We start from the raw sequence: 25,230 nt of genomic DNA, 5'->3' as shown, positions 1-25,230 counted from the left end.
CCCTGACACCAGAATGTCGCCTCTCTGTCTTCTGCAGAAGTAAATTGTATCAGCTTGTTTCCTTAACACTTCCTTTGGTTTTTTTCTTCAAGCTGCTGCTGATCACTCCAGAGATGAACTGTTTGGCCTTGGTTTATAGAGACCCAGAGTCACTGAAATTTGTGAAGTATATCAACCACCATTGTTTGAAGCAAACAGCCAGAGAGACAGAGCAAACTGGATTCTGGGACATTTGCTTTGTTTACTATGAATGACAGTTGCCACATGGACTCAAAGAGTTGTATAGTTGGGTCCCGAGGGTCATCCAGTCCGATCCTCTGCAATGCAGGAATCTCAACTAGATCTTATATGACAGATGGCCATCCAACCTCTGCTTAAAAGCTTCTAAGGAAGGAGAGTCCACCACCTCTCATGGGAGTCTGTTCCACTGTCAAACAGCTCTTGCAGTCAGAAAGATCTTCCTGAAGTTGAGTCGGAATCTCCTTTGAAGACATTGGTTCAGGTCCTAGCCTTTGGAGGAGAAAACAAGCTTGCTCCATGAGACAGCTCTTTAGATATGGCTATTGCATCATACCCACCTCCCTCAGTTGTTCCTCAGAAGGCCTGGCTTCCAAACTGTTGATTGTCTTGATAAACCCCTTCTGCACATGTTCCAGCTTGTCAATATCTTTTGTAAATTGTGGCACCCAGAACCGGACACAGGACTCCTGGTGCAGCTGGTTCTTCCCAAAGACAGATGGGAATGCTGCTGGTCTACCTGCACTCCGTAAACAAATATGGTGTTGGAGGAACCTAGGACAGTACCCCTGAGCAACTTCAACATTTACATTAAGGCTGCATCAAGTTCTCACCAGTCCAATACGTAGGATAGGGAGCAAAACCTGCACCTCATCTTTGCTGCAAGTGGAGAGGGTGGTCTGAATGAGCTCTACTGTCAGAAATCAAATTTGCAAGCTGAAACCGTATAAGGAAACCAAGATTATGAAAAGAGGGCTTCATTTTCATCTAATTACTGGTGATTTGGAATGTGTATTTCATTCTCTGTACCATTACCTCATCCTACGCAAGGGCTGCAAACACATTCTTCTCAGTGGTGGGAGGGGCAGGGTGTTCCTCCTGCCATTGCTTACCACTATGTCATCCTTTTTGGCAAGTTTGGTTACTGTTGTATGGAAGCCCAAGACACTCTTTTTTTTTTCTGGGAAGAGGGTCGGCTGGTTTCTGCTGCTGTAGTGCTTAGGGGTTGTGCGTTGTTGCATGGAAGGGCAATGCACAATTGTTTCAGGCATGATAAGAGTGATTTTTAAAATAGAACTTAGGGACGTGTCCTAGCAACTTAAAACAAGAGGGTCACAATAAAAAGCTGTAGTGTTGGGATTTCATTATATAACCCACCTTTTGACTGAATGGTGGCTTTAAGGTAACTTAAAAAAGGGAAGTACCAGTATATTTGATTTTATAAATGAAATATACTTCCTTTTTTGCTATTTACAAGGGTGGATTAGGGCTCAAGTATCATAAGAATATCAACTAATGATATTTAGTCATCACAGATTTCTCAAGAGCACAGAGAAGAGGGAGCTTGAGGTCTGTCTGTTTTATTGAAGATTACCGATCTTAAGTGCTGCAACATACTATTGCTTTCATCAATAAAAATACTATACATGGCTATATAAGATTCATAAATAACCAACATTCCCTTTTCAGACTTTGGTCCTCTCTGACAGTGTAGAACAGTCAGTTGTTTCTCTGTTCTCTTCCCACTACTATAGACTTCAGCTCCTGCTAAGAGTTTCATAGTAATATTTCTATACAGGAGCACTATATGTGCATCCTATTCTGCTGGACTTCCTTTACCCAAGCAGGCTCCAGGGTGTGTGATACGTCAGCTGCTACTTTGCCCATCTCACTGAGCTGACTGCCTTTTAAAACGATCATCCCACCGCAGTCTCTGTCAATCTTTTCTTTAATAAAGAGGAAGTGACTCCCACACGCATTATCTTGATGAGTGCATTAACGTCGTTGTGCTTAATAGCCTCACGGCATGCAGCAATCACCTGTGTCTTGGGCCTACCAACTGCAGGACAGAAAGAAAAATAATTATTAAAGACTGTTCTAAGCACTTGGTAGTATATAATGAACTCTGCAACCTTAAACAATAATAATGTGAGTAGGTTGAATGTGCATAATAATTTTTGACGCAGCAGTCACCATTTCCTCAAAGCTCTGTTCTGCAGTATGGCCTAGTAACAAAGTCCTTTGATCTTGTTACAAAAGGGATGAAGACATGAAACAATCATCACACTGCCATTTTGCCCTAAGTCCTGATAAAATCAGGTATTTTGTTTAGCACCTGAAAAACTCAGTTCTTTCACAAATTGCAAAGTGACTGCAACAAGTTCAAGAATCTCGTTAACCAGCTTCTGCAGCACCACTGAAATGTGTTCAAGAACAGAGTCCATCCACTGACATTTTCCCATAAAGAACAGGGACAGCTTATTCAGAGATACCTGCTCTCATCCATTTTGCTACTTCATGATTTTTCTAACTGCCCTCTGACCAATTCTGTCTGGGAAGAATGCTGAACCAGCACTTGTGTGGCAGTATCTCTCCCCCCCCCCCCCCCGGAGGAATCCAGGATGCTAGGAAAGGGCCACTGGTAATGCAGAAGAAAAGAGGCCAAGGATTAGGGGGTTTACATCATGCAACAGAAAACCAAAGCCCTGCCTAAATGCAAAGGAAAAGACCCTCATGACTCCATACAAAATAAATGGAGTAAAGGAGCATTTCAGTGTCAGAGCATTTGCAACTCTGACAAATGTATCGCAGGACTAGACTAATATACTGTGCCAATAACAATTTTTTGTACCAGCTATATTCTATGCCCCTCCCACACATACACAATGGTTTAACCCTTGCAGAAAGCATACCCTATTCAGCTGCCAGGGAGGAGGGGATAGCCCAACATTTGCCTCATAGTGCTATGTATAGCAATGCCAATCATTCTGCCAAGAGGGAAGATATAGAAGACACTGCGATCAGTAGCATGGTATGGGGAGCAAAATCAGATCTTCCCCTAACCTTTGCAACAGAAGGAGCAGATTGCCCTCTGCCTTTCAGCTGTCTTAGAGTGGCTACTGCAGCTGCTTTAAGAAAGATGAACCACAGGTACAGGCAATGTCCAGAAGAAACCAGATCCTTCTCTTTGCGAGTGCTTTGTTTTTAGTACAGCACTGTTCTTTCAGAGAAACAACTTCACACTTCCCAAAATGTTACCCTCACTGCAAAACAGAAGCTCTGCAAAAAAAATATTCAGCAAATTTCCCTGCTCTTACCGCATGACAAACTAACAGATTTAATTGCCAGTAGAAAGGAAATGCCAGTATGCCCTTCCCTCAAGCAGCCTGGTGAGTAGCTGCTCTCCCTTTCTCCTTCCTACATCCTTTCAAGATACAGTGGTACCTCCGGTTACAAACTTAATTCATTCCGGAGGTCCATTCTTAACCCAAAACCGTTCTTAACATGAGGCGTGCTTTCACTAATGGGGCCTGCCGCCGCACGGCCAGCGCGCAACTTCCGCTCTCATTCCGGGGCATAGTGTGCAACCAGGAGCATCTACTTCCGGGTTAGCGGCACTCATTACCCAAAGCGTTCATAAGGAAGACTGTACGTAACCCAAGGTTCCACTGTATTTCAAACTGCCATCCCATACTCTCTAATCCTCATTTTTCACATTCCTTTTGCATAATTTGGGAACATCTCTGTGTTGGGAGAAGTCTGAAGTCTGTTTGAACTACAAATAAATACATCTCTGGAAAAGAAGGCATGTAGTGGGGCAAGATGGTGGACCTTTGGCTATTTTCCCAACTGAGTATCCACTTCCAAAACCTGTGGCTTGCCAAGCTGAGATGAAAAGTAGCCATTGCCTGAAAACACCCTCATTTTTTCATCTTTCCAGCAAGCAAGGCATGAGAGAACAAGGGAAATGCTGGTTCACCCCACCCCTTCTCAAGCACATACCGCGCAAGCGTCCTGCTCTTTGGATAGCCTGGTTTACTGCCTTGAGGTTATTTAGAAGTTCTGCGTGATTGCTGCAGCGAATATTGTACTGGGACTGCAAATCCCTGTTGAGATAATATAGGTCTTTGTATCGCTTCTTCATATTTTTCCTGTGGGAATAAACACAAAGAGTGTAACTTACAGGCCTTGGAAATCAGTCTCTGCCCAGAACCAGTCCCATTCAGTTGTTACAGGGAATTGACTAAGATGACAAATATATGATGAAATAATAAAAAAATGGGCTCCCAAATGCATGTTTGATTTAAATGTGGGTCCTGGCTCTTGAGATGTGTGCGTTACAGTAACCATTTATTCACACTGGCCAGGATGCTCTTCAAGAGCAGCTTCTGCTGACCTAGGAATTTCAGTACCAAAAACCTCGGCAGATTTCAAGACTCCTCAATCTTCCCATCCACTTGATCTGTATGCACCTTCAGTCTTCCTGGAGTTAATAGCTTAGAGCTACGTCATCACCCTACCCCTTGCATAGGTGTGGATGCCTGACATACATAAAGGGTCTGCTAAGGAGCAGAACAAGCAAACTTGAGCCAAGGCTGCATGAAGAGGAAATTCTTGTGTTTTCTGAAGAAGCTAAACAAGCAGGTGGGGCAGCCAATAGCACTGGAAAATGCTTGGTACTCAAAGCACTCTTGTTTCTTATGTTTATTAAGACTGTTGTTTTAAATTTTGCACACCGCTTTAGTATATTTTGTGAATTAGATAAGTGAATTGTTTGCATAGTATTATTAATAATAAATAATAATGTGATTTATTACCTGCCCTTCACCAGAAAATCCCAGGGTGGCTCGCAGCAATACAGTATTTAAAACAGTTTAAACAAGTTACAGTCAAAAAAATTGGCTGTGCACCCTGGAGCCAGAAAAACAATAGCTAGTCAGAAATATTAATGCAGGGGAAATGACACAAAGCCAACTTACATGTCTCCCATGAGGCGTGAATCTTCTGCTCGAACCAACATGCTGCGAATGAGATTGGAGTGCTCCGCCATGTCAGCTGTGAGCTTCTGAGAGAATGTGTGAGAATTATCCACCTACGAAGGGGCATCAGTCACATGTTAGGGCAACTAAGGTACACATCAGGTAGATTCAAAAGATTAAAAAAAAAAAATTCTATGGAACCTCTGCTAAATCAAGGGTAAAAATACCCTGCGAAAACACCAGGAAATAAACTCTGTTTCAGCAGGGAATTGCAATGCAAATCCCTTCCTGATTCTGGAAGAGGTTTGCATGGGATCAGCTGATGAGCAGGAGTGAAATTTTGTTCTGTTTGGCTGCATGCTTCTATTCACTGCTGGGAACAGGGACACACAGCAAGTGAAGGATTTAAACCAACCCTAGCACCCGCCAGCTGGCATCATGAGTGATGTCAGCTGATGGGCAAGTGGGAATGGGTTGGGGGAAATGGCCTCATGAGCCGCCAGGCCAGAGGTTCCTCAACCATGTTAGAAACTTGTCCTCTTGTTAAAAGCAGATCTCAAATTAGACAGAAACTCTCCAAACAGAAGGCATGGATCTGAATAGCCTGGCTACTGTGAGAGAAGCAGTTGATTCCAAAACAGTGGGGAAAACTAGAGCATGGTGCTGTTTCAGCTACTATCTAGATAGACCAGTTCCCCATTTCAGATCGCCCAGTTTTAGGCAAAAGGATAAACAACATATTCTGTATACAATTCCTCAAAAACATCCCTTGCACAAGGCCTACTGAAACCAAGGATGTGCTTAGCTCCTATCCATTCCAACTTGTGTAAGTTTATTTCCAGCGTATTCTATCCCTCAGCAGCATTTGAAAACTCTTTCTCACTTACGACAACTAGGGCCTTTCGCATCTCTTCAAAATACGCTGGGAAATCTGCTTCAACCTGCAAGTCTTCAATTGCCCAAAAGGAGGCCATCGACTGAATAATGTCACCAGCCAAGTCAATGTTGTCAGTGTTAATGGAGATCTAACAGATCAGAAAAAGAACAAGAGACATGTCAGATTTGAACCATTTTCCATCGCTTCAAAGGATAGTATGCAAATAAATAATTCTGCAAGCACAAGGGTTACTGTTAGTACAATAGGACTTTGGCCACTACCCCCTGCTGCATGCCCTATACTGTTCCAAAATCAGCTCTGGAGATTTTGGGGGAGGAGGGGCAGAAGAAGGGGACAACATTCTGTTGCACAAGGAAAAATTCTCACACCAACAGAGCCTTCGTGCCATGCTGAATGCAACCCAAACACTTCACAACACTAGGGATAAGTGGATTCTCTTGATCCTGAGACTGCATCATTGCTGAGAGCTGGTGTAGCCCTAAGCATTCAGTTGGATGGGAGAGTATTGACAGATCCATGTAACAGCAGCAGAGTTTAAAGGGGAGGAGGGAGAAAGGCAGTAGTTAAAGAGCTTTTCATTAAGAGGACCCCTCAGAAAGCACCATCCTTGTTTGGGACAAACCTCTTTGTCCACTTCAACCCTTATATCTCTTAGTGTCTAGTTGTCCACTGTGAGGCTTCCAACACATTACTTAAGAATCAACACCAAATAGACGAAGAGGCAGCTGAAAGCCACTGCCTGGCCCATTTGAGCAGTTCTCCCCTTCACTTTCTCTGTCACCAACTCCGGTGCTCACCTGAGAATCTTGCCACATAGTTCCAATAATGCAGTATGGCAGAAAATCTTTTGGGGGAGGGCAGAATTTCCCTTCCTCTGCAAGTAAGTCCACCAAAGTAATTAACCAAAAATGCTTTTACTAGCCTACTAGTCATTTGTGGTACACAAAAGAAAAAAGAAAAGAGCTATATTTGCTTTAACTAACATTTCCCTCCTTGGGCACCTTAGGTGAGATTTTGCATTGCCCCAAGACCAAGCCAGTGCCTATTTACAAGACTAATTGCAACATCACAAAGCAAAATGTTACCTCCCCACTGGGCTTCATTTTGATGCACAGCTGCCCCGCGTCACGCAGGGAGGTAAAACAGACTTCAAAGGATTCATTGTGGATTGCCATGTCCTCTGGTAACAGGAAATTTTGTTTCAGCCACATGATGACCTTGGAAATATAAATTCACAGCATGAGTAATCTACAAAGGCTTCAAAGCTCTTTTGATGTGGTACGTATACACCACGCCTGGCACAAGGAGCCAGGATGTGCAGCTTTCCATGTCCTGCAAACTGTGAATGCCAACCTAAGGCAGAACATGCAGCTGCATTCATTCTAAACAGAGAGCATATTAGGAAATGCAAGCATTTTACCTACCCAAGGCATCAGTAAGGATCCAGGCGGTATTGCCCCTACCAACACCATCAATGCCTGGCCTTTTCTCAGATTACACTGTGCTCTGGATACAGTGGGATGGAGTCTTAGCTCCTAATGAGGGCTCAGAGAGTGGGTAGGGCTGCTGGAAAAGGGAGAGGAGCAAGAGGAACAATGGCTCCTTTTATGTTGATGAGAGGAGCATCAGTGGCAGATGTGGCACCAGGATCAATGGATCCAGGACCAGCTCCTTGCACTCTCTCACCACTGGCTACCAAGTGCCACACTCAGACTAGATATTTCATGTTTATCTAATAACCTGCTCCAAGTCTTGCAGGTCAATGACAGGAAGCTCCCAATGAAAATTTTGCAATTTAGGCAGCATTGCCGCAATGGTGGCAACGATCACCTGCTACTCCAGACTGCCTTATACCTCTGGGGTGATGCTAGGAACGAGATTATGATACCAGGTTTCAGCTCTCAGCCTGACCTACCTAGACTGCTTTGTATTCCTGCTCCCCAAAGCTGCACCTGGTCACCCTGATACATCTCCAACCAGGTTTGTGTTACAAGGTGTGCATCTGACCTACACCAGTGTCCTGGGCACTCCCCTCTCTCTCTTAAATTATCCTCAATGGGCAAGAGTGCTGCTATCTGCTGCCACCCCTTTTTGCCTCTTTTATAAAACAGGCTATGTCGTTTCCTCAAACAGGAGGCAGATAAATGGTAGAGCAGGAATGCCCTTGCCCAGAATGAAATCTTCCATTTGGTCCAGGGAAGGGGACTTCCCCATTCTCCCAATTTTCTCTCTTCCCCCGCAGCAAAGTATCAGCACCTACCAATCAGGTCCTTTCCCAGTGCCACAAAACAGGAGGCAAAATTAACAGGAAGACATTTAAACAACCAGAGAAAAGGTTAAATTCATAACACTTGTATATCGCACTGAGTGAACAGACATGAACATATGAAGCTGCCTAATACCACTGGACTATTGTCTACTTGGGCTCGGTAATGTATTTTTTCCAGCCCTGCTACCCAAGAACTAAATGTAGCATGAGATGCCAGAAACACGATATTCACACCATGCATATAAAGCGCTATGATACCACTTCAAACCAAAGAATTCTGGAAGCTGTAAGGGTGCTTAGAATTATTAAGATAACCCTTTTTCTTCCCACAGAGCTAAAATTCTCAGAGTTCAACTGGGAATTGTAGCTCTGTGATGAGAACAGGGATCTAAAGAAGATCTTTATTCTAAAAAAAAAATCCCTGTTAATCTCTGCCTTGGATTGGAACTGATTTTATGTATGTGCTATTGTTGTTTCAAAGTGTTCTAATATTTATAATTGTTTTTTAAACTGATGTTATATATGCAACTGTTTTAACTTTCCACATATGAAACTATTTATATACATATGTTACTGTAAATCCCTTTGGGGTGCCTGATGGGAAGTGATTCATAAAAGAAGTAAAATAATTAATAAATACACATTTAAAGTATTAACTACATCGGGGTTGAGAAAAGAATTGAAGACTTACTGTTTGCACCCTCTCACTGATTGTGAATCTTACAAAGCTTAAAGGACCAGGAGCAGAGTCTGGACTACTCAGAATATACATTGAGAAGCGAGGGAGTTGCCTTGACAGCTCAAAGACATGGAATTGCATGCTGGAAAGACACCCAACAGAACAATCAAGAGGACTCAACTGGTATCACATGGTTTCTGGCATAAAAATGCACCTAAATAATTCATGATCCCTGCTACAGAATTCTCCAAAGCCCCAGTTCCTACACTGGCTAGCATCACAAAAAGTTGACCTGGAAATGAAAACAATGATGAGCTCCAGCTTATTTTTCTTTTATTCTAAGTTACATGCTAGTATCCACTTTCATGTTAGTATCCACAACAGTCTGCCCAATCATGCACTCTACAACAGAAGTACACAGAACTACTTAACAAAGTTGACCAGGTAGAATAGAGAGTAATGATTTAATAGAAACTATTGCTAAAGTCTCCAATATGCATCAAAGTCCTGGAAACCTGAGCTTTTTTTTTCTAAAAAAAGAGCAAGTTTCTAGACCTCAGAGATACACAGATATATTTTAAGGCGTGATGGGAGTATGTGTTCAAGATTCTGAGGCAAGCAGGGGTTCTCACTGGTCAAAGAGAGAATTCTGTTTTGCTCTTTACAACTCATTATCCCTTCCTTCTCCCCATGTGCCCCCAAACCGATTCCAACTTCTATAATCCTTACTGCTTCCTAATGTGTCATTATGTCCATTTCCTCCCTGTACTGCCGGGATTGTATATACCTGGCACTAAAAACCCAAACCACACCCAGGCAATGCAAAGCAGCAGCAGAACAGAGTGCTTTATATCTCACAGATCTGACTTCTCTATCAAAGAAGGTAGGATTAGAGCCAATTTGCTTATGTGTTAAAGATGTTGATAAGTCAGTATCTCATATGAGATTGTTATGGCAGAGCATCCAAATGAAGGCGGACGGGGTGCTGCACTTTATTGATGCACACATTATTTCCGAAACTTTCATTTGGATTGCTACCAAATTTAGAATATTTTGGAAAAGACAAGACAGATGAAGGGGCAAGGCAGAGATAGACACAAGGATGTTCAGGAGAGAAGCCTTCTCAGACTACTGTAGGCCATGACCAAAGCTTCCTTTGAATCCTAATTGTCAAGCAAATACCGTACTTTTCGGCCTATTGGACGCACCGGCCCATAGGACACACCTAGTTTTTTTTGGGGGGGGGAATAAAGGGGGGGAATTATTCCCCCCCCCAGCTGCGGATATCTGCCCAAAGCGCGGGACGCTCTGCTTCAGCGCGCCCCGCGCTCCGGGCAAGCAGGCTGCTATCCGCAGCCTAGGGAGCCCTGCGGGAGTTCCCGCAGGGCTCCCTAGGCTGCGGGTATCCCCTTCATTTTTGGAGGGGAAAAAGTGCGTCCTATAGGGCGAAAAATACGGTAGATTCTACAAGATCATGAGAATGACTTCGCAGCAGGGGGAAAGGGTGCTTTGACTTCTTTAACACCAAAAGAATGAACAGATCCAATATACATAATCCAGTTCTGTACTGGTAATTGTTCAAAGCCTTCCCCATTAAAATATGCAGATAAATTGAAAATGCTGAAGCTGGTATTTGTGGGCTCAAAGGACTAAGCAAAGACAATTAACCCACATGATTTAGACTGTACTGTTTCCCAAGCAGAGAGCATGAGTGAAGATGCACCCCATCAAAGTGATAGTGAACAGGCAGCTCAAGCAAATGTGTCAAACACACACACAGCTAGATAAAGCCTCTTTTGTATCTACCTGCCAGCATCACCCTTACCTATTCTTGTAGCCGACAAAGGCCTTGATGTTCAGCTCCACTGGAACATCTTTGGGAGGGGTGAGGGGAATTTTAATGCGGCTTGAGAGGTTCTGAAGACTAGGGTGGATCACATGACTCTCACCTTCAAATATTCCTTCAGCAAAGATCAGCACCGCTCGGATGATTGTGTCTTAAAAGGGAGAAAAGACCTGACCAATTAGTGGCTTTTCTTTGGCATGGCTTTGAAAATTAAGCAAGGGGGAGGAGGGTACTATAATGTAGATTTAATGGTGCACCATATTGTGCCAAACTCTGCTGCATAGTTAAAGACAATGAAAGCAACACAGTAACTGACAACTATGAAGGAATCCTATAAAAGTACAATAGGAGCCACTGTTATTGGAATCCTTCATAATTACCAATTATTTTCTCTTCTTTCTCCAATACCTTCCAATCTTTGGGCTTGCAATAAATATACTAGCGCTTAGGTGATGAGGGTGTGTATGACCCAGATATTATTAACCTTCATAAAACAGACACCATATGAACACACTCCCCTTCAGGGTGCGATTCACAGCATCTAAGATTGACTGAAACTCTCCAGTGAGTACCAGAAAGACAGCAATAGCTATTTATTTAGAGTGCTGAGTGATTTTAAACATCCCTCTCCCAAGGCCTGAAGAGCTTCTCTAGGACAGGGCAGAAACAATTAAAGGGAACCAAAAGAGAAGCAGGGTCACTTTCTGCCTTTTTAGAGTGCTGCTGTCCAAACATTTGCAGAGAAAAGAAAAAAACAGGGCTATTCCAAGCCTTATGCCTTGTGCCATTTATGCCTTTTACCTTATGGCATATATGCCTTATATGCCTTGTGCCTTTTATGCCATATATGCTCCTTATGCCACCTAGTGCTAACCATATATCTTTGCAACGTGGGATGCCTCCCAAACAATCTTGCTTCTTGCCAAAGAGTAGTTCAGTGTAGTAAGGTTTCAGAACCCTGTAACTTCGAACACAAAAGGATGCTAAAAGCTTAAAATAGTGAGCATTCTTCAGACCAAGTAGCCCAAATATATGTACCGTATTTTTCGCCCTATAGGACGCACTTTTTCCCCTCCAAAAATGAAGGGGAAATGTGTGTGCGTCCTATGGGGCAAATGCAGGCTTTCGCTGAAGCCTGGAGAGCGAGAGGGGTCGGTGAGCACCGACCCCTCTCGTTCTCCAGGCTTCAGGAAGCTCTCCGCAAGCCGTGGGAGAGCTGCGCGACTTCGCGCAGCTCTCCCACGGCTTGCGGAGAGCTGCCTGCACCCAGAAGCCTGGGGCACGCTGAGCTCAGCGCCCCCCAGGCTTCGGGCTTCGCGCAGCTCTCCCACGGCTTGCGGAGAGCAGCCTGTTCTGGGGACTGGGCTCGGGGGAAGCTCGGGCTTCCCTCGCCCCAGCCCCACGCCTGGGGGGAAATAATTTTTTTTCTTTATTTCCCCCCCAAAAAACTAGGTGCGCCCTATGGGGCGAAAAATACGGTATATTCCATGTATGGATAGCTGAGAAAGCTTAAAGGCTGAAAAGCTGCTCTTCCATGTATCATGGAGGCCTCCTGCATGCCAATCTGAGAACTGAGCCAAACAGAAGGAAATATGCACCTTAGGACTGGAAAGAGCTGAAACAAGAGCTAGAAAGCATAGGTTAACCTATAGAAATAAGCATTTGGACTAAGCCTTTCTCACCATTGGACGTGGAAATGCATAATTCAACGTGAGCAGATTCACTATCTGAGCCCAGGTTGACCGAGAGTGCTGTTTGGAGCTGGGTGTTTGCAGGAATCACACCCCTTTGTCCATCCATCTCATTCACTTGGGTGTTTAGTTCTACTTGCTGTAAAACATGATTCCAAATTCAACCATTTCAAAAGCTGGATTATTTGCGAGTGTAATTTCAGAAGTGATTAAACAAAACACATCCAAAACTGGATTACGTGTCCTGGAAAGGCATTGAATTGCAACAGCTTTCATTAGTATTCACAGAATATTTTAGCTATGCTTCTATTTCTTTTACTGAGGCATATAGCTCTGACATCCAGGTTGGCTGGTAATTAAAGCTGCCTTCTGAAGTTCCCCAAAGGAAATGTGAACCCAGGAAATGTAAACCCAGTCAATACTACCAAAAGTTGCTTTTTCTGATCTGCTGTTCTGCATCAACAACCCTTGTTTAGATGGCCAAAAATTCCACATTTCTTTTTGGTGTTGGAATACTGGTCAATTGACCACCTGTTTATCTGACTGCAGACAAATACTCCATGAAGTCACAAATACCCTTCTGAAAGCAGCCGCCTGTTTCTTGGTGCATCATGTGGCCACTGGACCGCAACAGCAAGAATGCCCAGACCCAGGCAGTCAGTGATATCCTCTCTCTCTCCTCCACACACCCCCAACTCTTCATTAGGAGAAAGCACTCCTGTTCTGCAACTGTCAGCAGACAGCTTCTTCTGTCATCTCCTCTCCCCATTAAGCCATAAAAACCAACTTCTTCTTCTGACCTGACTATAACTGAAGTATCTCTGAATAGAGACAAGACCACAGAAAGGTTCAGGAGAAAGAATGAAGCAAAAGGACATGAGAGCCATTACAAGGACACAGGTCACCCCAAGTGTGTGGAAGGCGGACTACTATCATAGTGTTCACTGCATTTGAGGTGGAGAGGAAGGCCTCCATGTGACCTGTAATAATGCTCTGTAATATTTATGGGAGCCACTGAGCACTGTCATTTTCTAGAATATGGCAGGTTTTGTTTATGTAATCATCAAATTCACATTTTGTTGTTGTTGTTTTTTACTTTCTAAGAAAATAGTGCTAACATTCTATTATTTGACAACAACCCTGTTCACATGTAGTGGTAAGCCACAGTTAAAAACAAACAATAGGTTACCCAGAACAACATGTACTGCTCAAATTGTGCCCACCCTGCTCCACTTTGTGGGGAGACAACAAACCACAGCACTAGTTTAACGTTATGTGCAAATGAGGGTTTGTGGTTTGTTTCTGTCCAAACATATGACCATGTGTTACTCTGCACTGAAATGCTAAGTCAAGTTTAAACTGCTTATAAACCCCAGTTTAGCACTGGACTTGTGAGGTCTTAATTCACCTCCCTGATCAGCTAAATTTAATCAGTTGTTCTAGATGTTTTATCACTCATTCTCCATTCCCTCTCTACAAAACGGGAAGAACATCTAAATAAAGCAAGAGGCAGAGTCGTCTCTAATGTTGGAATAGATGATTAGTCAGTTCTCTTTTAAGTCTTAAGTTGTACCCAACTGCTTGTGCTAAGGATATTCAGGTTTTACTCTGAACTGAGATCAGAATCAGACCCTCCCACTCACTCAGTAATACCTTTGTGTTTTCTTCATAATTTCTTAACTCAAGCAGGAGATTTTGTTTCTTCTGACTAAGCTCTCGAATCAGGTCCTGGTCCACACTGGTGTCCATCAGTTTCCCCTTCATCTCTTGGCTAGCTGGCAGGTAGCCTCGCACTGCACAAAAGGAAAGCAAAAATATTTGCCGGGCTACCTAGAGGGGCTCTTGACAGAAAAAAGTTGTCACTACACAAGAACAACTCATTAGAAAAAAAGGAAAACTAAAACCACTCCTTTTGAAGAACAGAGTTCATGGAAGTCAATGTATCAGTCCAAAGAACACCATCATAAAGCAAACCCCTGTCCCAAAAAGGTAGCAGGCTGCAGACTTCATTTCCAACCCATTAACTTCCTGCCCACTGCCACAATCACTCTGAAGTATGACAAGTCCTGGTCCAAGGCCTCCCTCCCACACATGCAGAAAGTTGAGAGACTCCAGATAAAGAGCAGAATCAAAGTAAATAACATACAACTGCGTGGAATCCCCAAATATCTTATGTAGAATGTTTGCCTGCATAAACACAACCAGACTGTCAGCTAAATTTAGGTGTCACAGGAACCAATGCGGAAAGTTAATGGTGAGTTAATCTGTCCCATTGATTTCAATGGGAGCTAAGTGCAAGTGCATCCAACTTGTGGGGTTTTTTTTTCCCTCAACATGCTAAAGCATACAACTTGCAGCTGTGCACCAATGTTCCACACAGAAAACACAGGGATGAGTGCTTGCATGAAACAGCTGCATGCTGCAAGATCCAATGTAAATTCTATCCAATTTCATCCCTCTGTACTCCCTAAGACTTAGAAAACTGGTTTTGGCAGGCTAGACAACATATCTGGTTGCCCTGGGAGCAACAAAACATTTCTAATTTAATACAAACAGTCACGCAGTTCAACTCATATTAGACAAAAGGCCTTAAACCTGCAAAGGGGATTGATGCTCTTACCTTCACCATCAACCGAACAGCAGATTAACTCTGTATTGCCATCCTTTCGATAATCACCCTGCACAATTCCTGCAATTGAGGAAGCAAAATTATCCTTGAAGATGACCTCTCCAGTTCTGTCACTACGTGCATCAACCTGTAACACAAAGCATTCCCCAAGTCAGCATTCAAAGAAAATGAGGGGGTGAATTAACCATGTTAATTCTATCCAGAAGTAAGTCCTAGCAGGTATAAATGAGGCTTACTTCCAGGGAGATGCTCATAAGGCTTAGGACTGGAGCCTAAAATCCTTAATATCAAGGCTGCATGACTGCCACAAAACATTGCCTGTAACAAAGAGCCTGAGAATCCCAAGTTTTAATGTATTTTTAAAAACCTCTAATTCGCATTGTTATAGAGGAAAGACTTTTTTAAAATGGGAAATTTCTGTTCAAAACTACATGTTTTACAGGGTTTCTAGGTGTTCAGGGTTTCCAGGTGTACAAAACCTCAATCAGTTCACATCAAAATTACTCCTGAGGGTCATTTGCCCTTCTGCATATGTATTTCAACAACTTTCCTTTTCATAATCTTTAACAAAAAATAGTCACTTTTTTTGTAGGGGGGAAGCAGCCAAAAGAAAAAAAAATCCATTTAAAAATTCTATGAAGATTTGCCTACTACATATTCTAACTGCAGGAGATGATTTATCTAGCTGCAAAATTCCAAACAATGCCAGCAGTATCTTGTAGTGGTCTCTGGATAAGGCCTGGTGACATCTAGCTGGAAGGAAGTATCACACTCGTAAAAGGGAGGGAGAATTGCATAAATGACAACTGTTGCATAAGCTCACCTTCCCGCTGGACCAGCCAGTGATCAGCTCACACACCCCGTCAGAGTTGATATCATATGCATGTATACTCATTGCCTGATTTTTAGACTGGAGGGAGGGGAAAATAAAACTATTAAGTCAAGCAAGTTCCTGGGACTAACTTTAAGCTTTTCACACATCTAATGGTAGGGAGCTGCTAATGTAGCATAGCAGCCAAGGCCAAGAGAAATCCTAGGTTCAAATTTCGCCAACTACTACAAGCTCACTGGGTAGCTCCAGACAAGCAGCACACATGCGCTCTCCTCCCCACCAAACAGACAGAGCGCTACTATCCTGCCCCACAGAGCTGATGCATGGATGACTGAGATAACATATATGAAGCGCCTTGAACATTCAGAAAGGACTATACAAATGCACTGATAAATTATATAGCACTTCTCAAGTGTTCAAGTGCTCCATATGCATCATTTCATTTATCCCTGCTGCAACCCTGTGGGGTAAGTCAGAACTGCTGTAGTTACACTAACAGATATGCAAAGCTAAACTATTAATGTGTACAGTCATACCTCGGGTTGAAGTAGCTTCGGGTTGAGCGTTTTCGGGTTGTGCTCCACGGCGACCCGGAAGTAACAGAACGCGCTACTTCCGGGTTTCGCCGCTCGCGTGTGTAGATGCTCAAAATGACGTCACACGCATGTGCAGAAGCGGCAAATCTCGACCCACGCAGACACGGGTTGCGTTCGCTTCAGGATGCGAACAGGGCTCCGGAACGGATCTTGTTCGCATCCAGAGGTACCACTGTATAAGCTAGATGGTTTCTTTAGTTACTTCACAAGATTTATATACCACTTGATTGTAATAAAAGTGTTATAATCCAACATAACATTTTCATGATGAACTTGACAAGCAGGCCTCAATAGCATTCATTCATTGCAACTGGATGCCCCCATATGCCCCCCCCCCCATTTCTGACTTTACCCCTTCTTGTTTTCAGTGTGATCATACTAACTTTAATTCTCCAGTAGCGGGCTGTCCGATTATAAATGCCAACTGTTCCATTAGAAAGGGCATAGCCAAAATGACTGCTGCACATCGGGGTTAGCGCAGTAACAGTCTGGGAAAGGAAGGGAACAGTTTAGCAACACCTGCTAAGGCAAAACAGTAAATAGTTGGAAAAGCCAAACCACTTCTATCAAGCAGATACCCTTCAGCTAAATTTGTAGGATATTGGCCCTATTCACATTCATTAACTATGCTGTTTCAACAAGCCTATCACAGCAAGATTCAGTTTGCAAATGCCAACAGTACATTCAAAATGCATTCTGCGAAGGCTAATTCTGCCAGGGGTGGACAACCTTTTCTTTTCCTGTCAAGAGCCACAGGCCCTCAGAGGTAGGAACATATAGTGAGTCAAACCCCTGGGTCAACCTAGCTCAGCGTTGTCTACACTAACTGATAGAAGCTCTGCAGGATTTCAGGCAGGGGACATTCCCATCACTACCTGGAGATGCCAGGAATCAAACCTGGGACCTTCTATTTGGAAAGCAGTTGCTCTACCACAGATCCACAGCTTCTCCCCATGTAATCTGTTGGAGGCCATATGCCAACTGTATGCAGGGCCCAAGCCAAAAGTGGACAGGGACATTCCATTCCTCACCTGCTCTCCCCTCCTCCTCCCTTTCTCTCAATCTTCCCTCCATCTTTCTCCCTGCCTAGTTGGCTGCTGGGGAAGAGACAAACTGCTCTTGCCATAAGTCTGATGGCTTGCAGCTCTTGAAACTAGACCACCCGTTTTGTATTCTGCTGAGTTTGTTCTTTTTTTCAACCCCCATTTTAAATTGACCGAAAGCAGTTGTATTAGAATCATCTGAGTCAGACTCCAAGGTGAGGGCCAACCCACTTGGGCTTGAAAGAAAAGAAATATTGAATAAGGATCAGCTGCCAGTGGTTCCTGGTCAAATCCAGCCCCTCACTCCATCCTGATTACCAACTGAGATGCAATGACTTGCCTGGGGGAAGGGGTGTGAGAAGAACAGAGCCATGAATCTTCCTCCAAAAAGGACAAGATTGCACCAAGCCACTTTGTAGTACAATGTCTTCCTAGGATGAAAGCTACATATCTAAACTCTCAAAGTAATACCTGCTCAGATCAGGCAAGTTTCACACTTTGTTACCAGCCTTGGGAGAGGGAACCAATCGAAGTAATGATGGGAATTTCCACCCCAAATCCCTTATTACTTTCCTCAAATAAGACCTCAGGCAAAGCAACTACCTGAAGGAGGTAGCATCAAAGGAGCCTGTTGAGGCAGGAATGATTACCATGGAAGTAATAAATAAAATAAGAATCTTAAAACACTTCTCATCTGTTTGAAGAGACTGTTCTAGAGTCAAAAATTGTGTGGCCATCTTGTAATACCACATTCACATATTTCTCTTATCTTCCTATTCGTATTAAATCCTTTGACACATTTTTTTCCCAATTTACTATTTCCCTTTACCTCAGTCTCTGACATTTCTGCCACAATCTCATCTTCTTTAAAAACCCTAATGTCAAAATCCTCAGATCCAACGAGCAGCTAAACAAAAAAAAAAGAACAACAAACATTTAATACATGGTATCACATGCCCACAAGAACCAGTCTCCCTGGCAAACCAACCCAGTCTTAGAAACCCAAGTCCAGAAATCTGAGCCCACTTTCTCTGCAGCTTTAGGAGCCTGTGTGTTCTACCTCATTTTACTCACATTTTTACTCTATTTTACTCAAAAGGACTGTCTACTCACATGGCTAATGTAATATGTGAGCTGGTATCTTCTAGATCATAGCTTCAGCAACTTCTTAAAACACTTAGGCTCTGAAATATATCCCTGATCTTGGCTGCAGCAACTTCTGGAAGTGGTCAGCTCAACATGAGGTTCATTACATCCATGAATGAAAGTGCAGTGCAAAGTAACTCATGACCAGACCCTAAGGTATTTAGGGAACCAATTTCTGGACAGAGTTCTTCACTGACCCTGAACTTTAAGTATTACAACCAATTATTAAAATACATGTCAGATCAGGAATGTCAGTTCTAACTTCCAAACTGCACAGCAAAGGAATAAGTATAACTTAGTGCATGAAAAATGTGGCTTTAGATTACAAGGATACACTCCCTTTGCCTAGGGAGAGATCAGTGGGGTGCTCTGCCCTCACACGGATGGCTCTTCCAGCAAGTCTGCTTGCATTCCTGCCCTGGGAAGGGGATAGACTGGGAAAGTTGTTGAGACGCACAGTTCAAAACATCCCCACTAGGGGCGCCTCAGCAGGTCACATAAAGCAAGGGCCATGGATGCAAAATCTGCTACTTCAAGAAAAGATATAAGCAAGTTCCTGCAACACACACACACACACAAAACCACTTACCTCTTTCTTTCCATCACCATCGAAGTCACACAATGCCAGTGAGCGGACATTGTCACCAGTGACCTATAATAAAAAAAATTAAAATAGAATTAGCTTCACACTAATTCTTGTATTAACAGAACATTTAAATGCTGCTAGCTAGTATCTTGGACTGAGTAAGGGATGAACATCCAGCAACAGCGTCTCTGCCCAGTACAAGTACAGTGGTACCTCAGGTTACAGATGCTTCAGGTTACAGATGCTTCAGGTTACAGATGCTTCAGGTTACAGATGCTTCAGGTTACAGACTCCGCTAACCCAGAAATACCGTATTTTTCACTCCATAGGACGCACTTTTTCCCCTCCAAAAATGAAGGGGAAATGTGTGTGCGTCCTATGGAGCGAATGCAGGCTTTCGCTGAAGCCTGGAGAGCGAGAGGCATCGGTGCGCACCGACCCCTCTCGCTCTCCAGGCTTCAGGAAGCTATCCGCAAGCCTTGCAAGCCCGGTGGGAGTTCCCGCGGGCTCACAAGGCTTGTAGGCAGCAGCCTGCAGCCCCGGCGAGTGTCCGCAAGCCTTGCGCGCCCGGCAGGAGGTCCCGCCGAGCGCGTGAGGCTTGGGGCAGCAGCCTGTCGCCCGAAGCACGGGGAGCCCTCCGGAGGGCTCCCCGTGCTTCGGGCGAGTGTCTGCAAGCCTTGCGCGCCCGGCAGGAGGTCCCGCCGAGCGCGTGAGGCTTGGGGCAGCAGCCTGTCGCCCGAAGCACGGGGAGCCCTCCGGAGGGCTCCCCGTGCTTCGGGCGAGTGTCTGCAAGCCTTGCGCGCCCGGCAGGAGGTCCCGCCGAGCGCGCAAGGCTTGGGGCGGCAGCTTGTCGCCCGAAGCACGGGGAGCCCTCCGGAGGGCTCCCCGTGCTTCGGGCGAGTGTCTGCAAGCCTTGCGCGCCCAGCAGGAGGTCCCGCCGAGCGCGCAAGGCTTGGGGCGGCAGCCTGTCACCCGAAGCACGGGGAGCCCTCCGGAGGGCTCCCCGTGCTTCGGGCGAGTGTCTGCAAGCCTTGCGCGCCCGGCAGGAGGTCCCGCCGAGCGCGCGAGGCTTCGGGCGGCAGCTTGTCGCCCAAAGCACGGGGAGCCCTCCGGAGGGCTCCCCGTGCTTCGGGCGAGTGTCTGCAAGCCTTGCGCGCCCGGCAGGAGGTCCCGCCGAGCGCGCAAGGCTTGGGGCGGCAGCCTGTCACCCGAAGCACGGGGAGCCCTCCGGAGGGCTCCCCGTGCTTCGGGCGAGTGTCTGCAAGCCTTGCGCGCCCGGCAGGAGGTCCCGCCGAGCGCGCGAGGCTTCGGGCGGCAGCTTGTCGCCCAAAGCACGGGGAGCCCTCCGGAGGGCTCCCCGTGCTTCCGGCGAGTGTCTGCAAGCCTCGCGCGCCCGGTGGGAGGTCCCGCCGAGCGCGCGAGGCTTGGGGCGGTAGCCTGCAGCCCGAAGCACGCGAGGCTTGGGGCGGCAGCCGGGGGGGGGGAATAATTTTTTTTATTCATTTCCCCCCCCAAAAAAACGAGGTGCGTCCTATGGGCCGGTGCGTCCTATAGAACGAAAAATACGGTAGTACCTCGGGTTAAGAACTTTGTTTCAGGATGAGAACAGAAATTGCACAGCAGCGGCACGGCAGCAGCGGGAGGCCCTATTAGCTAAAGTGGTGCTTCAGGTTAAGAACAGTTTCAGGTTAAGAACAGACCTCCAGAACTAATTCAGTTCTTAACCCGAGGTACCATTGTATAGGTAAAGTCTTCCTCCCCAAAAGGGCTATAGGCAGAGCTTCCCTTTATTATACACAGCTACACACTCCAAGATACAGACAAAAGAGGTATTTAATCTCCACAAACCCCTTTCCCCCCCCCCCTCTCTCTCTCTCTCTCACACACACACACACACACACACACACATTAACAGCCACAGAGACTCTGTGAAGGTTCCCCTCTTCCACATTTCAGCCAGCTAATTTTCATGAGCACTAAGATGCATGGTGAAGTTTCCAGTAGTCTCCAGTAGCTATTCTTGGGAGGGGGTGGAAAGAGTATAAAGAGCCCACTGTCAGTGTCTCTACTTCATGGGTAGGCAACTAAGGCCCGGGGGATGGATCTGGCCCAATCGCCTTCTAAATCCGGCCTGCAGATGGTCCAGGAATCAGCGTGTTTTTATATGAGTAGAATGTATGCTTTTATTTAAAATGCATCTCTGGGTTATTTGTGGGGCATAGGAATTCATTCATTTATTTTTTTCAGAATATAGTCCGGCCCCCCACAAGGTCTGAGGGACAGTGGACTGGCCCCCTGCTGAAAAAGTTTGCTTACCCTTGCTCTACTTGGCCAGGTGAAAGTAGCTAAGATGCATAATAAGGGAGAGTGGACCACTTGGGGGGAGAGGCTGGTGAAAAGCCCCAATGGGCTGGAAAAGAAGCCGCTAATGGAAAGGAGCTGCCATCTCCATGCACAGGCTCTCTTCCTGACTGGGCTGAGATGGGCTAAGGCCACTCCACCTCAGAGAGGCCTTCAGTTCCACCAGAGGCGGTTTCAGGGTAGTGTGACTGGTTTGGCCACACTGGATGCTGTGTTGCATTAAGTGAAATATAAATATTGTCCAATACCAAAAACATAAAACTGCCCTCACCGTCCAGAAAAGGTCTTTTCCTTCATGATTAAAGCCTTGCAAGGAACAGTTCCCACCAATAATAGCAAGAGGTGAAGAAATATCTCCTAAGGTTCCAAGCACTATCGTGTTTGCTCCATCAGGTACCTTCAAAGAAAAAATATAGAAATATAGTAACTCTGCCCCCTCTGCAAACAATGCACAGAGAAACATATTATGTAAACAAGAATGTTCAGAACCAGGCAATTTCAGGTTTCAAAAGAAAACAGTAAAATCTATGTTATATTAAATGATACATGTTAAAAAGGAAATCTTTAGGTACCGCAGCCTTAAGAGTGACTGTGATGACCATGTCATGCCCATGTTCTTGGGCTTAAACTCTCTGACTCCAGAGGGCCAGCACAGCAATCCCAATTAAACTGTGTTTCAGAGGATTCCCTAGGATCCCTTTGAAGTTTTTAGAGGGTTCCTAAGACAGACAATCAGTAATAGTGGACATGCTTCCCTGAAAACCTTATGCCCATAGCGACTAACATTATTTTTCAATGTACAACTACAGGGAGTGTACTGGATGTGTTGGGTGTGCGCTCAGTTCACACAGAGCAGCAGTGAGGCCCAAAAGGCCTGGCTAGTGTTTTCTTTGAATGTATGCCTTGGTTCAATGGTAGGGGAACATTTCTGTGGACCACGTACTAGTGGTGGGCAGAGCAAAAGGCAAGAAGCAGGCAGAAGAAAAGGTACAACTCTCACCTTTGTACTGTGGGAACATCCCAGCCACACAAGAGGCCTTCCTCCATCCAGGCAATCAAGAGGCATTGTAAAGGTTCAATAACACATTCCAGCCAAAAATACTTAAAGGAGCAGCTCAGGACTAGTTAAGAGTGTGACCTTGAGAGAGTCTTGACGGCTGGAGGGTCACAACTGGCCTCTGGGACTGAAATTCCTTACTCCTGCCTTAAACAATGTCTCCACAGTCTGTGCAACAAGTTGGAGTTTCTCAGCATACAAATCAATGTGCAAAGTGTAGCCCAAAGACTGATTAAGTTTGAAAAACACTGGTCCAGTCCCACTGCATTCTATGAATAAATTCAAGTATTCAAACTGCTTAAACACTGAGGGCGGGAGGGCAGGGGGGGAAAGGACAAACAAGAGGAATTAACTTACCCCTGCATAAAACAAGTCAGCATTGTTGTGCACATCATATGCCAACAAACTGGTCCGTGTGCCAATGAGAAGGGAATCGCAGCCAAGGTTGGGGTTCAGCTGTCCTGCAGTTAAACAGCTGACTGCCTCATTAATGTTCAGAAGAGAAATATCAGCATCCTGGGCACTGGGCACTAAACGGTTTGCACCAATACGCTGTCCACGTGCATGAGGATTGTGAATAAAAACCTGGAGGCGGGGAGACAGAAATTTGAAAACAGTAAACAATGGTGTTGTTTTTTCATGATGCAAGAAGAGCCCCTCTGAATCAGACCAAAGGCCTGTCTAGTCCAACATTCTGTTTCCCACAAATGCCAAGCAGATACACTGATGGGAAGCCCACATGCACGGAAATGATGCAATAGCGCTCTCCAGCTGTTATTCCCCAGCAAGTGGCATTCAGAGACATACCTGGAAACAGCTTACAGACATCATTAGTTAATGGCAAAAATAAGGCACTCTAAATGTGCTCAGACCCACACCTTATAGAGTCACTTCATTGGGGACAGAAATAACCCCAATAGAAAGTTCCTTCTTCAAAACTGAACTCCCTTCCTAGCATCTCTGGGGCAGGGATAGGGAACACGTGGTCCTCCAGATGCTGTTAAGACTCCATCAGTCTCAAGCAGAGTGGTCAGTGGTTTGGGATGGAAGCTATAGTTCAGCAATATCTGAAAGATCACAGCCTCTAGCATACATCTCTGTAAATGAATGTACATGAACACCAAGGCACAATAGTACATAGCCTTAACACATTTGGCAAATTACAGCTGCTAAGGTGCATTTTGAAGTGCTTGGCAATTATGCTTTGGGGATGCATCTTTAACCTAAACAACATAAGATCTCATTGGTTTCTAAATCAGGGCCACACAGGTGATTGCTGAGTATATAAAAACAGCAGCACCAGGGAGACTTTGACAACGTGTAGCAGTTAAAAGAGATGGCATTCCTAAGTGATCTATGGGATGATGTCAAGGCACTGTAGAGTAGTGGTTATACAGTGCTGGTCTAAGACTGGGGAGAAGCAATTTCAATTCTCTCACTTGGCATGCTGATCACTGGCAGAGACTGCTGTTAGTGATTTCACAGCACTTCCAGAACAGGGGCGTAATAGCATACAACAGGTTGTTGAGAATTACAAATGGGATGCTGGCAACAGGTCTTTTTTCTTTACTGGATTTTGTTCAGAAAGGATAAACCCAAAATAATTTGAGGGTTGCGGGGGAGGGGGGAATGACAAGGATGTTTTGGGAAGGAACATAATTCAGTGGTAAAACATCTATCTGACGTGCATGCAAAAAAGCCCAGATTCAACCCCAGGCATCTATAGGTAGGGAAAAGGAACACTTCTGCCCGAAACTGAGAGTGACTGCCACTCAGCAGATACAAGACCGAGTTAGACGGACACAAAAGGTCTGACTCACATAAGACTGCGTCCCACGTTCCTTTGTGGACACTATAAAATAAATATAGAAAGGTATGCTTAAGGAGCACCGATCCCTTAATAAACACTTGCCTGGAGGCCCAGGGACTCTAAATTCCATGACCTTAAAGCTACCCCCACACCTGAAAACGGATAAGCCAGCCCTGCTGCATTTGGGATTCTCTTGCTCATCCTGCTGCGTGAGGCTCATGACATCTGCCTCTAGCCCAAGTCCTGCCCACGGCCACCTCACAGGGTTGTTGCAGGAGGAAAATATAAGGGAGGAATTGCATTCTGCCTTGCATTCCTCGAAACTGCACACACAGGATACATATATATATCAAGTACACGCTTTGCATTTTCTTCTGTGAAACAGCCGGGGGGAGGGGGGCGTTTTTGCAGAATATGCGCCCACTTCACAGGCTTTCCAAAGGAAAAGGGCCATCCGAAACGGAGGAGCAGGCAGGGGAGCCTCGGCCGGGGGAAGTTAAGCCCCGCAGCCCGCACCACCCACCAGGCGGGGAGCGCCGGTCCTCGCGTTACCTTGCCGGCCTGCGTGGCCGCCGTCAGACATGGGTGGGTGCCGTCGTACTTGCCCACCGCCACCATGCGCGGCAGGATCTTGTGGTTCAGCTTGAGCGTGAAGACGGGCACCAGCATGGCGGCAGCGAAGGCAGGCCGAGCCGACCCAGACAAGAAGAGGGGCCGCGGCTAACGCCGCCGCTGACAGGCCCGGTCGCGCTTGGCCGTAGCGTCACGACGTCGACGTGGCGGCCATGTT

At 45.3% G+C, this 25,230-nt stretch overlaps 2 protein-coding genes across 3 annotated transcripts in view; one reads left to right on the top strand and one right to left on the bottom strand.

Annotated features, from left to right (window-relative positions):
* Positions 1 to 1,990, top strand: part of OGFOD1 (2-oxoglutarate and iron dependent oxygenase domain containing 1) — a 15,118-nt gene extending 13,128 nt beyond the window's left edge. Inside the window, exon 13 of the mRNA XM_081015851.1 lies at positions 93 to 1,990. Within this exon, the coding sequence (XP_080871977.1) occupies positions 93 to 254 (162 nt within the window). The 3' untranslated portion in view covers positions 255 to 1,990. The remainder of the gene's footprint in view (positions 1 to 92) is intronic.
* On the bottom strand, positions 1,583 to 25,230 carry BBS2 (Bardet-Biedl syndrome 2). 2 transcript variants are annotated; one of them, XM_081015840.1, is made up of 17 exons: positions 24,993 to 25,230; positions 22,988 to 23,215; positions 21,845 to 21,970; positions 19,216 to 19,278; positions 18,310 to 18,387; positions 16,821 to 16,925; positions 15,833 to 15,919; positions 15,001 to 15,136; positions 14,034 to 14,173; positions 12,372 to 12,519; positions 10,669 to 10,840; positions 8,856 to 8,985; positions 6,981 to 7,112; positions 5,885 to 6,022; positions 4,998 to 5,110; positions 4,021 to 4,169; positions 1,583 to 2,077 (listed from the first exon to the last, which is right to left on the bottom strand). In XM_081015840.1, the coding sequence occupies exons 1-17, from the start codon at positions 25,107 to 25,109 to the stop codon at positions 1,935 to 1,937; spliced, it is 2,205 nt and encodes a 734-aa protein (XP_080871966.1). In that variant the 5' UTR covers positions 25,110 to 25,230; the 3' UTR covers positions 1,583 to 1,934. The 2 variants fall into 2 exon arrangements, with proteins under 2 accessions (XP_080871966.1, XP_080871965.1); XM_081015839.1 differs by lacking the exon at positions 24,993 to 25,230 and adding an exon at positions 24,451 to 24,675.

The sequence above is a fragment of the Podarcis pityusensis genome (genome assembly GCF_964106645.2).
Source record: "Podarcis pityusensis genome assembly, chromosome: 8".
NCBI lineage: Eukaryota > Metazoa > Chordata > Lepidosauria > Squamata > Lacertidae > Podarcis > Podarcis pityusensis.
This window is presented reverse-complemented; position numbering and strand designations above follow the sequence as displayed.

Bases quoted from the DNA above. Each gene is read 5' to 3' on its own strand.
- BBS2 (XM_081015839.1), bottom strand. From the start codon at position 24,660: ATGAGCCTCACGCAGCAGGATGAGCAAGAGAATCCCAAATGCAGCAGG. The intron at 23,216-24,450 runs GTGAGTCAGACC...CCCCGCCTCCAG, and splicing joins AACGTGGGACGCAGTCTTAT to GTTTTTATTCACAATCCTCA. The intron at 10,841-12,371 runs GTGAGAAAGGCT...CTCCCTTTTAAG, and splicing joins ATGCATTTCCACGTCCAATG to ACACAATCATCCGAGCGGTG.